The 14,875-nt window shown below is 33.6% G+C and overlaps 2 protein-coding genes and 1 pseudogene across 2 annotated transcripts; all 3 read right to left on the bottom strand.

Moving 5' to 3' along the window:
* Position 1: 1 nt before the first annotated feature.
* On the bottom strand, positions 2-3,988 carry LOC126712202 (cytochrome P450 734A1-like; annotated as a pseudogene).
* A 1,303-nt stretch (positions 3,989-5,291) lies between these two features.
* Positions 5,292-9,131, bottom strand: LOC126712193 (cytochrome P450 734A1-like). The gene is made up of 4 exons (XM_050411419.1): positions 8,542-9,131; positions 6,831-7,075; positions 6,071-6,434; positions 5,292-5,817 (listed from the first exon to the last, which is right to left on the bottom strand). The coding sequence occupies exons 1-4, from the start codon at positions 9,097-9,099 to the stop codon at positions 5,401-5,403; spliced, it is 1,584 nt and encodes a 527-aa protein (XP_050267376.1). The 5' UTR covers positions 9,100-9,131; the 3' UTR covers positions 5,292-5,400.
* A 1,846-nt stretch (positions 9,132-10,977) lies between these two features.
* Positions 10,978-14,770, bottom strand: LOC126712197 (cytochrome P450 734A1-like). Its single transcript, XM_050411425.1, has 4 exons — positions 14,285-14,770; positions 13,353-13,597; positions 11,888-12,251; positions 10,978-11,413 (listed from the first exon to the last, which is right to left on the bottom strand). Exons 1-4 carry the CDS (start codon positions 14,768-14,770, stop codon positions 10,991-10,993), a joined length of 1,518 nt encoding a protein of 505 aa, XP_050267382.1. The 3' UTR covers positions 10,978-10,990.
* Between the last annotated feature and the right edge of the window lie 105 nt (positions 14,771-14,875).

Raw genomic sequence — 14,875 nt, forward strand, 5'->3', positions numbered from 1 at the left:
TTTTTTTTTTTTCATTTCCGACTTTTAATTTAAATATGTTTCCAATGTAGTCGATATGATAATCACATATTATTAAACCCCATAAACAACATAGTTTTGATATTAGAAACTAATGGGATTTAATCATGGCATTGTTTGGATAGAGAGAAGGATAGAATCACTACATTAGAAACATGAGTGACATATGAAGAAAGTTGAAACTTTAGAGATGAAATGAAAACATTTCAACATTAGAACTTGTAATTTGTATAAGTTAACCAAAACTCAACTTGAAATTCTCCTTCTCAGCTGTATTTGTGCACCATATTGAGAAATGTCGAACTACCATAGCTATGACAATCTTCGCCTCAATCATAGCTAAATTTTGACCTACACAGATTCTATGACCCAAGCCAAATGGGCAAAAAGAAGCTAAATGCTTTCGAGGCTCCATAAATCTCAATGGGCTGAACTTATTAGCATCTTCACCCCATATCTCAGTGTCATGATGGATTGCATGTAAGGCCAAATAAAGCTGTGTGTTAGCAGGAATGTCGAGGTTCCCTAGCTTAACCATCTTACATGTTTGTCTTATCGCCGTCACAGCCGAAGGATATAGTCTTAAGTGTTTCAATTGATTATCATGTTCGCCTGTTAAAAAACAAGGCAAGGCAAATTCTCGGTAAATAAAAGAAGTTCATTCTCAATGGATACAAAATAAGAATGAGAATATACTTTGTAACTTGAAAATAGTAATATAACTTATTGATTTTCCTTATGATGTCTACATAAACCTTTTTCTGATTATGACAAAGTATATGATTGAATTCCATAATAGAAAAAACTTGCAACTCCTCTAGACGATGTTTCGAAAGTTGATAGGCCAGAAAGAAATTGATCTTACAATTTTGAGATCGTTTAATTTCTCTGCAACTAGAATCCCATGTTCACCAAAGATGTGAACAACTTCTTCTCGTGCCTTGCTTTGCCATTCCTGATGTAGTGCTAGAAGTACAATTGCCCAAGTTAAAAGGTTAGCAGTTGTTTCCTTTCCAGCAAAGTAAAAGGTCTTGCATTCATCTATGATTTCCTCAATCCCTAATCTTTCTTCGTCACCATGTTGATTCTTATAAGAAGACAAAATAGACCAAGAAGATTTCCTGAATCTTCTTTTGCCTTTTTGTTTGTCTCAATTAGCATCCTTATAGAGTCACGAGTTTCCTTATCTATTCTCCACCTTTCTTTGTTCATCTTAGTAGGCAAAAACCTATGCATTTATAAGAAGCCAAAGAATCAGTTGAAACTCATCATTGGACCTATAACAAGAAGATAAATCCTATACAAAAACAAAACTCATTCGGCCTATTTCAAAAGGATGAAGTCCAAATTGCAAATTCCATTGAATTAAAGTCATATATCATTGTAATAAGCAAAAGCAGGGATAATGTGAATCCGTAATCCGATCATTGAGAAATAGTTAACCAAGTCAGAGAGGAACAACCTATGCTAGTATGAATTTGTTAAAAAAATGTAGTTTAGACTATGAACAAAAGCGGAAGGAAGTGAGTTTGTGTTTAATAGACCTTTTATTTTTTTGATAGTGTTTAATAGACTTTGTCCACATAAATACTAACAAATTCTTTAGTGGGTATAATAAGTCACACAAATACTAACAAATGAAATAATTAAGAGAATATATGAACATGTAGCTCCAGAATACAAGCCAGTGTGAAGCACTTGGATTGTAATTTCTTATTTTCTTGGAATAATATGTGATGGATTGGATCGTAGCCAATGGAACTTTTCATTTTTCTTCATTATCGTAGCCAATGAGAATTTCCTAAGATTCCATCTTAGAATATGCAATGAATGACTTTGTTGGCCTTTTGTGTGAAGCAATTATCACCTTAAAAAATAGCATTGAAAATGGGCTTGGCTTGCGTGACATATACTATATTACAATGGATGTGACACGATATCCACATCATATGTGTCATCCAACGAGCACAGAAGCTTTGCCCTTTCAAAACTGACCCTCATTCTTAACAAAATTTCGTGTCTATACTTCGGCAGGCAATCATAGAATTAAGGGAATTGAGACAAAAAGCATGAGTCACCAATCATAAACCACAGTGCTGCTTTATGTCAAACCACAACCACCAAGAAAGTAAGTCACACCAATAGCATAGTGCACAGATTTTCCACTGAGTTTGAAATTTAGATGTTGGAACAAATTCAAATATTCAATATGTTTACCTGAACACAGGAATGTACACATTTGCTATAACCTTGGAGAAAAGTACTATTTGCCGCTCTTGCAAGTTGAAAATGCGCCTCCCCCGTCAAAACTGCTTCCAAAAGCTGTTCTTGATATAACATCTGCTGAGAGTTCATGAAACTCTTTGTGCACATCCATCTCAAACTCGTCACTATCTCCTCTAATTTCATCCCACTTATTGATCATCTTTGCAGTACTAGCCACAATCTCTGGTACCCAACACTGTAAAATTAAATTTTAAAAAAAGAATGGTCACGACTAATGATAGAGGACAAAGATCTTTTTATTGGATGTGAATTTTGACAAATCTGTAATTGAATTAAATTTTCTTCTTATATTGCTTGTGCTTGAAAAATTTTCAAAAAATAAAAAATATCAATAACTATGTCATCTATCAAATATTTAAATTTGAAGTTTTTATAATCTAAAATTACACATGAAAAATATATTTATGAATCGAATAATAAATAATATTTTATTAATACGAAATTTGATATAAGAATGTAAATAATATACAATCCAATAATTAAAAATATTTAATAATATTAATTTTTTTTTTTAGTGAAGGTGGTACCAAAAACTTTGTCCAATTAGAAATTTGTATCTATCAAACTTGTTCCACAATCTCTTTTTTTTGTGTGAATAAAAAAGGTTACCTTAACCTGCTCCATATTGAAGGCTTGGTTTGCGATTCTTCTATGGATAGCCCATTTTTGACCACTAAGCCCAGCAAGTCCTTGACCAAAGAGCAATGCTGTCAATTTCGTACCGTACCAGCCGGAATATACCGTACCGGCCAGTAATCCGGTATGCTCGACCCCCCTGTTTCGTACCGGAAAAAATACCGGCCGTACTGGCCAATTTCAGGCAATACCGACCGGTACAGAAAAAAGTTTTTTATTTTTTTTTTATTTTTAAGTTTTGTAATTTTTGAATTTTTGTTAAGAAAGAATGGTAACTTATTTGCATTAACTTATTAGTATTATTTGTTTTCTTAGTATGCAATGGTAACTTTTAAGCTTTCTATTTTATTTTTTTCCCTTTTAATTGATACTAAAGTTTAAAACCATGAATAATTAGTTCTGAATTGAGGAAATGTTTTATGTTAAACTTTTATATTTATTATAATATATATATATATATATATATTTATAAATATAAAAAATAACGGCAAACCCGAAACGGTACATCGGTATTGACCAGTATCCGAAATATATCGTACCAGTAGTCAAACCGATACGGCCTCCGATACGATATTGACATCCTTGCCAAAGAGTGGCCTAGCAAAGGGGTTCAAACTGATCTTTTCAAAGGACCCACCTGACTTTGTAAGGATTTCTTTAACCAAGTCCGGGTCGAATATTGCCAGCCTTGGCGTTGACCCGAACCACAACAAGAAGTTCTTACCGTACATGACTGACCATTTGTAGTAAAAAGGAGCCACACGGTTAATGATGTCGTGGCCCAATGGGATTGGCTTTGATAGAGCTTCAGCGAAAATACTTTGGATCTCAGCCGTGCTCCCGGAGATCAGACGGTAGCCCGGGCCTCGTATGCCTTGTCTTTTGAAGTGTTTCTCAATTCTGTTTGGGACCCATATGAACGAGTAAACGAGTTTCAAAAGTATGACAAGGAAGAATATCACAGCTAGAAGAAAAAGAAGATGCATAGTGATATGAGAGAGAGAGAGAGTTTTAGGGAATGTATGATAATGGTGGAGTTGCTTAGCGATCAGTGATCATAGACATAGAGGGTGTTGAAATAAAATATGTTTTGCTGAACGAAGTGGACTGGTACATTGGCAATGTCATGACCTGGTCTTTCAAATTTTCAATATAATATAACCTATATTAATTATATGGGCTAAAAAGTAAAAAGCTTGGTGGTTGTTTGTTTTTTCTTTTTTGGCTCGCTAGGCAGAATTTCAAACAGCTTGTGATTTTGTATCTGGTGACAATTTTTTTTTCTGAATTTATATGTGATTGGCTGATTATTGAAACTTCAAATTGGTAACACTTTTTGGTTATAGATTTGGTGAACTATAACTTGGGTACAATTGCGGGGTCTGGGAGGGACCAAGAAATTCATGGAGGTGCGGCATGGTTTTTCTACACTCGGGGGTCGTCGGATATCGGATTATTATACCTTTTTGCTCGAGTTATGTTGGACTTGGATGTGCTTTTATTAGTGAGGTACACTATTTTCTTTCTCGGTCTCTAAGAAGCATATTAGTTGCTTGTGAAAATGACAAGAAGGGGAAATATCCAAGTCTAAGAAAAATTAGGAACAAATTTTAATTTTCATCGCTCCTATGTTTTCAGGATTTATGCAAAATAGTGAATTTGTCAAAACAAAAATTATTTGTGAAATTAGCCCTTTTATCTAAAATAATGTTTTGGAAACACGATTTTAACCCTTGAAATCATGTCTTAAAAACATGATTATATAATGTTTTGCGTTGACTCAAAGATGTTAATGTGGCAATTTGCATAAGTTGAAATCTTGCTTTTGAAATACGATTTTGGATCATTTTAGACCTTAGAAGCTAACTCGGAGAAGCTGAGGCCTAAATCTCCTGTCATAGCCCTAGAGCACCACTTGATTCTTGATAAATGACCTTGGTTTGTCATCTGCAATTTTGGTCCTCAGTTACATAGATGTATTGTTCTCTTCAATGGCTCTGCACGGAATGCCTTGTTCTTTAAAAGTTTTCCTATGATGCAGAGTTTTCCTATTTTCATTGTTTCCTTCATATTATCCTCTTTTACTTGACGTCCTCATCCTCCTCTTCCGTCATTGATAATCTCTTCCACCTCTATTCTCACTTGCCATCCTTCTTTGTTTTATTTATTTTTTCTTTCTAGACCACCCTAAATCCATAGCCCACCCTAGGGGCTTACCAACCATGTGCCTTGTACAACAAGAAAAAAGCTTCCATCGGCAACCCCTAGAAGAAAAACAAGGCCTCAGAGAAGAAACTAAAATTGTTTCTTTCAATGGTTACTTCACTTGATCTTAGCCATAAAACAGATACTTCTTTTGCATGCTATGATCTTTTATGCATATGAATAGTAATATAAAACATAAGCATTAGCATACAAATTGAAGCACACCCCTCTTAAAAAAGAGTCCCAAACAAATGTTCAGCTTCTCCTCCTCATGAGTATTTGGACACCATGTCGAGGCTGCAAGGTTACAAGCAACATTGGGTCATGAACATAGGTTGGTGATACCACAAAAGAGAAGTGTTGAATTATCATGGCTAAGATTATTTTGGTCTCAACCATAGCTAGATTTTGACCTACGCAGATTCTGGGACCCAAACCAAATGGGCAAAAAGAAGCTAAATGTCTTCGGGAATCCATAAATCTAAATGGATTGAACTCGTTAGCATCTTTTCCCCATATCTCGATGTCATGATGGACTGCAGTCAAGGAGAAATAGAGTTGTGTGTTAGCAGGAACATCAAGGCCCCCTAGCTTAACCTTCTTACATGTTTGCCTTGACAACATTGGTGCCGGAGAATAGAGTCTAAGTGTTTCATTAATTATCATGCTCACCTGTCAAAAAATGTAAAGCAATAATAATAAGTATGTGAATGAATAAGGAATAATTGACATAAATTGATTGTTGAAATTACATAAGTGCTTTTTTTTTAAAAGGATAATTATTGTTAATCTGGGAAGGATTGTGCTATAAATTTTCACTGAGATAACAATAGAAAGTTTTCCTTGCCCTTGGCACAAATGTGATTGATATATGAATGAAAATTGCAACTCCTCTAAAGCAGGGTAAGTAAGAAATTGAACTTACAATTTTAAGTTCGTTTAATTTCTCTGCAACAGGAAGCCCATTGTCACCGAATATGCCAACCACTTCTTCCCGTGCTCTACTTTGCCACTCTTGGTGCAATGCTAAAAGAAAAATTGCCCAAGTTAGAAGGTTAGCAGTTGTTTCCTTTCCTGCAAAGTAAAAGGTCTTGCATTCATCAATGGTTTCCTCAATCCCTAATCTTTCTTCTTCACCATCTTGATTTTTATATGAAGACAAAAATAGACCAAGAAGATTTCTTGAATCTTCTCTTGCATGTTTGTTCGTCTCAATTAGCATTCTTATAGAGTCACGAGTTTCCTTATCTAGTCTCCACCTTTCTTTGTTCATCTTGGTAGGCAAAAACCTATGCATTTATAAGAAACCAAAGAATCAATTGAAACACATCAGTGGACCTATAATAAGAAGATAAAGACTTTATGAAAACTCATTTGGCCTATTTCAAAATGATGAAGCCCATGTTCCATTGAATTAAAGCCATAACATTGTAATAAGCAAAGCTAGGATCCAATCAATAAGAAAATAGTTAACCAAGACAGAGGAAAAGAATTGCCTACGCTAGTAATATGAATTTCCTGTTTACACTTTCGGTTATTAGAGTTAATAGAATTGACAAAAAAGTATGAGTCATCAGTCATAAACCCACAATAATTATATATGGCATACATCACAAGATTCACAACAACCAATAAAAGGAAGTTACACTAGAGGTTGGAACTTGGATATTGGAACAATATGTTACCTGAAACCAGGAATATATACACTTCTGATCGCCTGGGAGAAAAGATATATTTGCTGCTCTTGTAAGTTGAAAATGCGCCTTCCTTCTTCATAATTGCTCCCGAAAGCTGTTCTTGATATGATGTCCGCTGAGAGTTCATGAAGCTCTTTATGCACATCCATCTCAAACTCATCTCTCCCTCCTCTATTTTCGTCCCACTTATTGAACATCTTTGCAATACTAGCCACAATTTCTGGTACCCAACACTGAGAAATTAAAAAAAGGCCTGAGGTCAGATTGTCACAACTAACATGTCTAATGAATGAGCCAAAAATAGAAGTCTAATGACAATTTTCCACAATCTCATAAATTTTTTTATAAAAAAGGGAAAAAATCTATACAAATCCAGAAGTAAAAGCTATTTTCCTCAATTTTTACCTTGTAGAATTAAATTGGCACATAATTTAGGTGTCCTGTGCATATCTCTTGTAACAGCCAGACAGGGATAACAAATCATTAAGGGGTTTTTGCCAAGAACCTTGTACCTTAGTGGTATACTCTACTCTCCTTTTTAGGAGAACCAACGTTCGAATCCCTTCTCCCCATTGTTGTATCTACTAACTATCAAATTATCAAAGAAAGTCACCAAGTCACTAAGGGGGTTTTAAACTAGGTTTTCCTCTTTAAGAGAATTAAGCAATACCATTGAACCACAATACTCTTAACACCTTTGATACAAATTTTTATTCTCTTGAATATGATATTCTTATATTTGGAACAGAGGTATAAAGTACAAGCACGCACGCACTAGGATTGGCTTTGGGCATATTTCTTGTGCAGCTTAGGTGGAGGGAAAATTATACAAGGAAACTGTCTTTTTTGGTTTTGTAGGCAATGACACTATATCTGTACAACTGAGAGGATCAGATAGAATAAATAGAGGGAGAGGCAATTAAATTCCTTTTATATATCGGACAATTTGAGGCCAAAATTAGATGATAATTTGAAGAGCAATTATGACAATTTCCAGTATGTTGTTCCGGTAAAAAAAAGAGAGCCACCTATTGGCTTGTGACTCATATAATACTCTCTCTGTAAAAATGATGTGAATGATCTTTATAGAGAGAAGAGGTCACTGAATTTTTCCAAGGAAGAGAAAAACAGAGGCTATGATTAAATTCCACATCTGTATTATACATTTCCTTCATTTTTAACAAGTCAGCATAAGTTTATATCATTGGGATCTTATTCTTTCATTCATTTGCTAACAAATTTCATATAATCATATCTTATTATAACTATAAAATATATGAAAGCTGAGCTTAAAACAATATCTAGATGAAAAAAGAAGTTATGCATTTTATAGATGCTTCTATTGTGTCTTCATATTAGAAACAGTATACACACACCCACATACATACTTATAACAGTGTATATATGTTCAATTACCAATTCTCTCAATCGAATAAGCTTTTTGGGAAATGGTGAATTTAATTCATTTAAACACATAATTCTAACGCACCCCCTCACATGTGGATTCAAACTACCTTTTAATAGGTGCCGCTCAACGCTTGGGACTTTAAATGGAAGGTTCTGAGTTCTGATACCATATTAAAACATCAATTTTCCCGAAAGTTTTAACTACTGAGAAACGGTAAATTTAACCGTTTAACCATATAATTCTATCAATATACGTACATCTAAAAAAAGTCAAGAAAGTGAACAAGTTCACCTTAACACGCTCCATGTTGAAGGCCTGGTTTGTGATTCTTCTATGAACAGCCCATTTCTGACCACTAAGCTGAACAAGTCCTTCCCCAAATAGCAGCTTAGCCAAGGGATTCATCTGGATCTTTCCAAAGGACCCATCTGAGTTCATAACAACTTCCTTAATCATGTCTGGGTCAGACATTGCAAGCCTTGGTTTTGACCCAAACCAGTACAAGAAAGTCTTCCCGTACATGGCTGACCACCTGTAGTAAAATGGAGACACACGGTGAAGAACATCGTGGTTGTCCAACGGGACTGGCTTTGATAGAGCTTCAGCGTACATATGTTTGATCTCAGCTGTGTTCCCGAAGAACAAACGGTACCCAGGGCCTCGTATGCCTTGGTTTTTGAAGTGGTTCTCAATTCTCCAAGGGACCCATATGACTGAGTATATGAATTTCAAGAGGATGACAAGGAAAATCACAAGTAGAAGAAAAAGAAGATGCATGGTGAAATGAAATCTCAGAGAGAGAGAGAGTTTTAGTGGATAAGTGAATGTATAATAATGGTGGAGTTGCATAAAGCGATTGTAGAGGAGGCGTTGAAAAAATATAATCGTAAAATATATGTTTTGCTGACTATGCAAGAACGCAATCGGGAAAAGAAAAAAAAAATCTGGTCTGGTCTTTCAATGGATATAATTTAAGTATACAACTTTCCGTGCAAAATTTTAAAATCAATAGCTGTTACCAATGAAATACTAAGGTAGGGATGATAGATTGATAGGCCAGTAGTATATATTAGGCTAGGATCCGGTCTGAGGACGCTTAGTGATTCAAAGACAGGTAAATGTTGTTATGGAGGTTGGTATTAGTGAATAAAGGAAGGGATCTGGTCATGATGGTCCAAGAAGATGGTCTGAGGAGGGTTGCTTCCTAGGTCAAGCAAAGTAGAGGTCAGAAGGTGTGGTCTACCATCCAGAACAACGTTCTAAAAGTTTATATTAATAAGGATGCACATCATGGAAGCATGAGACAAAGGGAAGTTATGAAATATCTAAGAGAAAGCTGCTATCACTGCATTGAATACTTTGTAACTAACTCTCTAGCCGTATTAATGAAGAAGTGATATCTAAACAGTAATTTTTAGGCTTACAGCTACTCCCAAAGACTTCAGGAAGGTGCTAACAGGACAAGGATTGACACCAGCGATCGATCTAATTTACACGTGAAAGGTGAAGATGAAAGAAATGAGGTAGTATAAAAGAGAAAGAATGCACTAAGAATAGGGATCAGAGAATTGAGAGAAAAACATTGTAACAATAAGAACTTTCTGTAATCAAATTTAAGAGATATATATAAGAATTGATCTTCTCGGACTGTGCCAAAGACGATTTTATTTAGATAAAACCAATCTATCTTTACTTTCTTGTCATCTGAATCCATTGTAATTGTTACCCAACTCATTGAAACCTAGTTTTCTATCACACTCTTTACAAATTTATTGTATTAGACTCTTTGGGCCTAGATCCTTTCACCCTTTGGGTATAAGGACCAAAACCAGCCCTCATAATTAAAATTTCAAGTTTTTATAGAATAAAATAATGCATAAAAAATAAATTTGTGTATGTTAATGTAATGAGATATGTACTTTCTTTAAAAATGTGTACATTTAATTTAATATACAAAATTGTGTTTTTTGAAAAACGTTTATGTTGAGTGACAAATTTTTTGTACATACTTTGGAAATTATGTACATTAAATGTATAAAATTGTGTACATTTCTTGAAGATACACAATTGTGTCAATTCTTTAAAAATTGTTCACATTGAATAAAATTGTGTACATTCCTTGAAAATACACAATTGTGTACATTCTTTGAAAATGATGTACATTAAATGTATACATTCTCCATTCTTTGAAAATTGTGTGCATTGAATGTACACATTCTTTTACGTTCAATGAAAAATGTGTCGATTGAATGTACACATTTATCTACATTTTTTGAAAATTGTGTGCATTGATTGTACACAATTGTATAACTTCCTTAAAAAATGTATACATCCAATCTACACATTTGTGAGCATTTCATGAAAATTATACAAGTGGTTTTTTTTTTTTTTTTTTGGAATGAAAATTATACAAGTTTTTTTTTTTTTTGAGGGGGAAATCAAAAGGAAAATTATACAAGTTGAATGTACAAAACTGTGTATATTTCATGAAAAAAAAATGTATAAATTGAACGTACATTATACCTTTGGAGAAAATAAATTCGTTTCTTTCAACAGTTATGGCACTTGATCTTAGTCAGAAAACAAACACTTCTTTTGCATGCTATGATCTTTTACGCGTTGGAGTAGTAACATAAAATATAAATGTCTTTAGATGCTAAAAAAAATACAAATTAAAATACACCGGGGTACCCCTCTTATTAAGAAAAAGAAAATCCCAAAAAAAGTCTCAAACAAATGTTCAACTTGAAATTCTCCTCCTTAGGAGTATTTGCGCACCAAATTGAGGCTGCAAGGTTAAAAGCAACATTGGGGCATGAACGTAGGTTGGAGATACAACAAAGGAGAAACGTTGAATTATCATGGCTAATACAATTTTGGCCTCAAACAAAGCTAGATTTTGGCCTACACAGATTCTGTGACCCAAACCAAATGGACAGAAAGAAGCTAAATGCTTTCGAGGCTCCAAAAATCTAAATGGGTTAAACTCATTAGCATCTTTTCCCCATATCTGAGTGTCATGATGAGCAGCAATCAAGGCCAAATGAAGCTGCGTGTCAATAGGAATGTCAAGATTCCCTAGTTTAACCCTCTTACTTGTTTGCCTCAACAATAACACAACCGAAGGATATAATCGAAGTGTTTCATTGATTATCATACTCATCTGTTAAAAAAGCCAAAGCAATAATAAGTATGTGAATGGGTAAGAAAATACTCCATAAAAAGGTATAGTACCTGTTACTACAATAGAATGAAATAGATGCATTTTTTTTCAGTCATATATTCTTTTTATTCTTTTGGGTAATGGGCCTTGGATTTATTATTGTTAAGTTATTTTTGTTGGTACTCCTCTTTATTTTTCCATCCTATATAATAAATTCTCAGTGAATAACTATAGTTCAAAAACCCTATGAGGATGAGACTATTCATTGCAATTAGAATTCAGTAATTATTTCACTTCACTCTATTTCTTTTAAAATTAACTTACCATATAATCAACAAATTTTCCCTGTGAAATCAATAGAAACATTTCCTTGATTTGACACAAATATGATTGAATTCCCCCGAAAGAAAAAAACTTGCGACTCCTCTAGACAAGGTTTTAAAAGTTAACAAGTCAGTAAGAAATTGAACTTACAATTTTAAGGTCATTTAATTTTTCTGCAACTAGAAATCCATTGTCATCGAAGATGTGAGCCACTTCTTCCCTTGCCCTGCTTTGCCATTCCTGATGCAATGCTAAAAGTAGAATTGCCCAAGTTATAAGGTTTGCAGTTGTTTCCTTTCCCACTAAGTAAAAGGTCTTGCATTCATCTATGATTTCCTCAATTCCTAATTTTTCTTCTTCACCATCTTGATTCTTATAAGAAGACAAAAATAGACCAAGCAAATTTCTAGAATCTTCACTTGCATTTTTGTTTGTCTCAATCAACATCCTTATAGAGTCACGAGTTTCCTTATCTAGTCTCCACCTTTCTCTGTTCATCTTAGTAGGCAAAAACCTATAGATTTTATAAGAAGCCAAATATTCAATTGAAAAATCATCTGGACCTATAACAAACATCAACAAATAAAATAATTAATTAGGAGAATATATGGAAATGTGGCTCTGTACTATACACACCGCGTGCAATACTTTTGGATGGTGATTTTTTATTTTGTTATAATAAGATAAGATACATTCAATCATAAGCCCAGTAACTTTCATTTCTTTCATCGTTTTACTTAAATACATAGTTTTTATAAGATATACTCTTTGAAAGAAACTTCAAAATTAATGTTGTTTGTAGTTTTTGATTTGTTGTATTATGGAGATGAATTTCTTAAACTCGATATCAAATTCTTTTAAGTGGAGGCGGTTATTACCTTAAAAGATATGTCCTAAGACGTGTCAAAATCGCATTAATTTTTATTATTATTATTGCTTCCTTAATAGAATTCACCGTTTATACTTTGGTAGGCAATCTCAAAATAATGGAACTGACAAAAAGTCATAGTTTTCATGCACAAAACACAGTATTTCTATGAGTAATACTACCGCCACAAACTATTTTACAATATTTTTACAAACTAGTGATGTTGCCTACTTCTTATTGGTTTTTATCTAGGTCCATCATTAACATTACTTTTTCATTTACCAATAACCACTCACTACATCAACAGTTTGTAAAAATTTTTGTAAAAAAAATTTGTTTCTCTAGCATTACTCGTACTTCTATATGACATATCACAACCATTAAAAAAAAGAAAAAGTTGCAGTGATAGAACAAATTTTCCAATTCATGAGTAGATCTACAACAATTTTATTGACACACAAAAATTTCACAATTTGATATGCATCTAGACTTATTGGTTGAACTTAGAGCAATGTATTATATACAAATTATACATTAATTGTGCATGGATAAAACACACACTTGTATGTAATACTTAATAAGACCAATCCAATCTGAACAATAAAATGTCATGTGAAGATTAAGCAATATTGTAATGTTAGAAAATCCATAAAAAGATAACCTATCCTTTATATCGTGTAATATATTGTTAGGTATGTATATATATATATATATATAAATTGTATCGTAACTTTAATAATATGTTACCTAAACCCAGGAATGTATAAACTTGTGAATGTCTGAAGGAAAAGATGTATTTGCTGCTCTTGTAAGCTGAAAATGCGCTTTCCCTCTTCATAGCTGCTTCCAAAAGCTGTTCTTGATATGATATCTGCTGACAATTCATGAATCTCTTTGTGCATATCCATTTCAAACTCGTCCATCCCTCCTCTATTGTTGTCCCACTTATTGAGCATATTTGCAGTACTATTCACAATTTCTGGTACCCAACTCTGTGAGTGGTTAAAAAATAGACATGAGGTAAGATTGGTCACTACTGACATGTTTAATAATTCAGCCCCCCAAAAAAAGGTCTAATGACAATTTTCCTCTATTTGAGAAACAAGTAAAAAATAATTTTTTTTTTCATGAATGGATACAATAAAATTTTAAAATTTTAATTCACAGCGTTCATTCCATAATAATTATTTTTTATCATTATGTAAAGATTTCTTCTTCTATAAATTAACCGGTCAATTTCAAGCTAAAAGTAGAATATCATTTTTTTTTAATTCTATATAAAAAAAATTATATTGAAAATTGGATAGTTACATCAATTTGAGAAGGGCAGTTTTTATTACTATTATTATTATTTATTTACTTCTTTATTCTATCTTGTGACTATATCATACTTTTTCTATAAAAATGAGGTGAAAGGTTTTTATAAAATGGTGAGATCACAATCTCATTTTTGTATAGATAAAAGAGTAAAACACTAAAACTTTAATAAAGTACTTTAAATACAGCATACAAGGTTTTTCAATTTGTTGCATTCACTCGTAAGTCACAAATATTGTTATCCTTTTCAATGACAATTAAATTTCTAACAACATATTTGAATTCAATTGAAAAACTGAATGCACCTAATGGTCTGTATCTAAATTTTATCATTTTGGGTTGGAAGAATAAAAAGAGGTCACCTTAACCCGTTCCATGTTAAAGGCCCGGTTTGCAATCCTTCTATGGATAGCCCATTCTTGACCACTAAGCACAACAAGTCCTTTCCCAAAGAGCAGCTTAGCCACTGGGTTCAGCCTCAACTTTTCAAAAGATCCATCTGAGTTGGCAAGAACTTCCTTAATCATGTTCGGGTCGGATATCGCCAGCCTTGGTTTTGACCCGAACCAGTGCAGGAAAGTTTTCCCGTACATGACAGACCACCTGTAGTAAAAAGGAATCACACGATGAAGGACATCATGGTGGTCAAACGAAATTGGCTTTGATACAGCGTTAGCATACAACTGTTTGGTCTCAGCTGTGTTCCCGAAGATCAGACGGTAGCCAGGGCCTCTAATGCCTTGATTTCGGAAGTGATTTTCAATTTTCCATGGGACCCATATGAATGAGTATACGAATTTCAGAACACTAACTAGGAAAATCACAAAAACAATGAAAAGAAGATACATGGTGAAACGAAAAAGAAAAAAAAAAAGAATGGTGTGGTTGTAAAGGTGCAAGTTGTAGAGGGTGTTGATGACAAAATATATTGTAAAATTTTGCTTACACTCTAT

The sequence above is a fragment of the Quercus robur genome, chromosome 2, assembly GCF_932294415.1.
Source record: "Quercus robur chromosome 2, dhQueRobu3.1, whole genome shotgun sequence".
Lineage (NCBI taxonomy): Eukaryota > Viridiplantae > Streptophyta > Magnoliopsida > Fagales > Fagaceae > Quercus > Quercus robur.

Excerpts from the sequence above, each read along its gene's own strand:
- LOC126712193 (XM_050411419.1), bottom strand. The coding sequence starts at position 9,099 with ATGCAACTCCACCATTATTATACATTCACTTATCCACTAAAACTCTCT. Across the intron at positions 7,076-8,541 it reads TCAACATGGAGCGTGTTAAG|TGTTGGGTACCAGAAATTGT; the intron begins GTGAACTTGTTC and ends TTAATTTCTCAG. Across the intron at positions 5,818-6,070 it reads AATTAAACGAACTTAAAATT|GTGAGCATGATAATTAATGA; the intron begins GTAAGTTCAATT and ends ATTTTTTGACAG.
- LOC126712197 (XM_050411425.1), bottom strand. The coding sequence starts at position 14,770 with ATGTATCTTCTTTTCATTGTTTTTGTGATTTTCCTAGTTAGTGTTCTG. Across the intron at positions 13,598-14,284 it reads TTAACATGGAACGGGTTAAG|AGTTGGGTACCAGAAATTGT; the intron begins GTGACCTCTTTT and ends AACCACTCACAG. Across the intron at positions 11,414-11,887 it reads AATTAAATGACCTTAAAATT|ATGAGTATGATAATCAATGA; the intron begins GTAAGTTCAATT and ends CTTTTTTAACAG.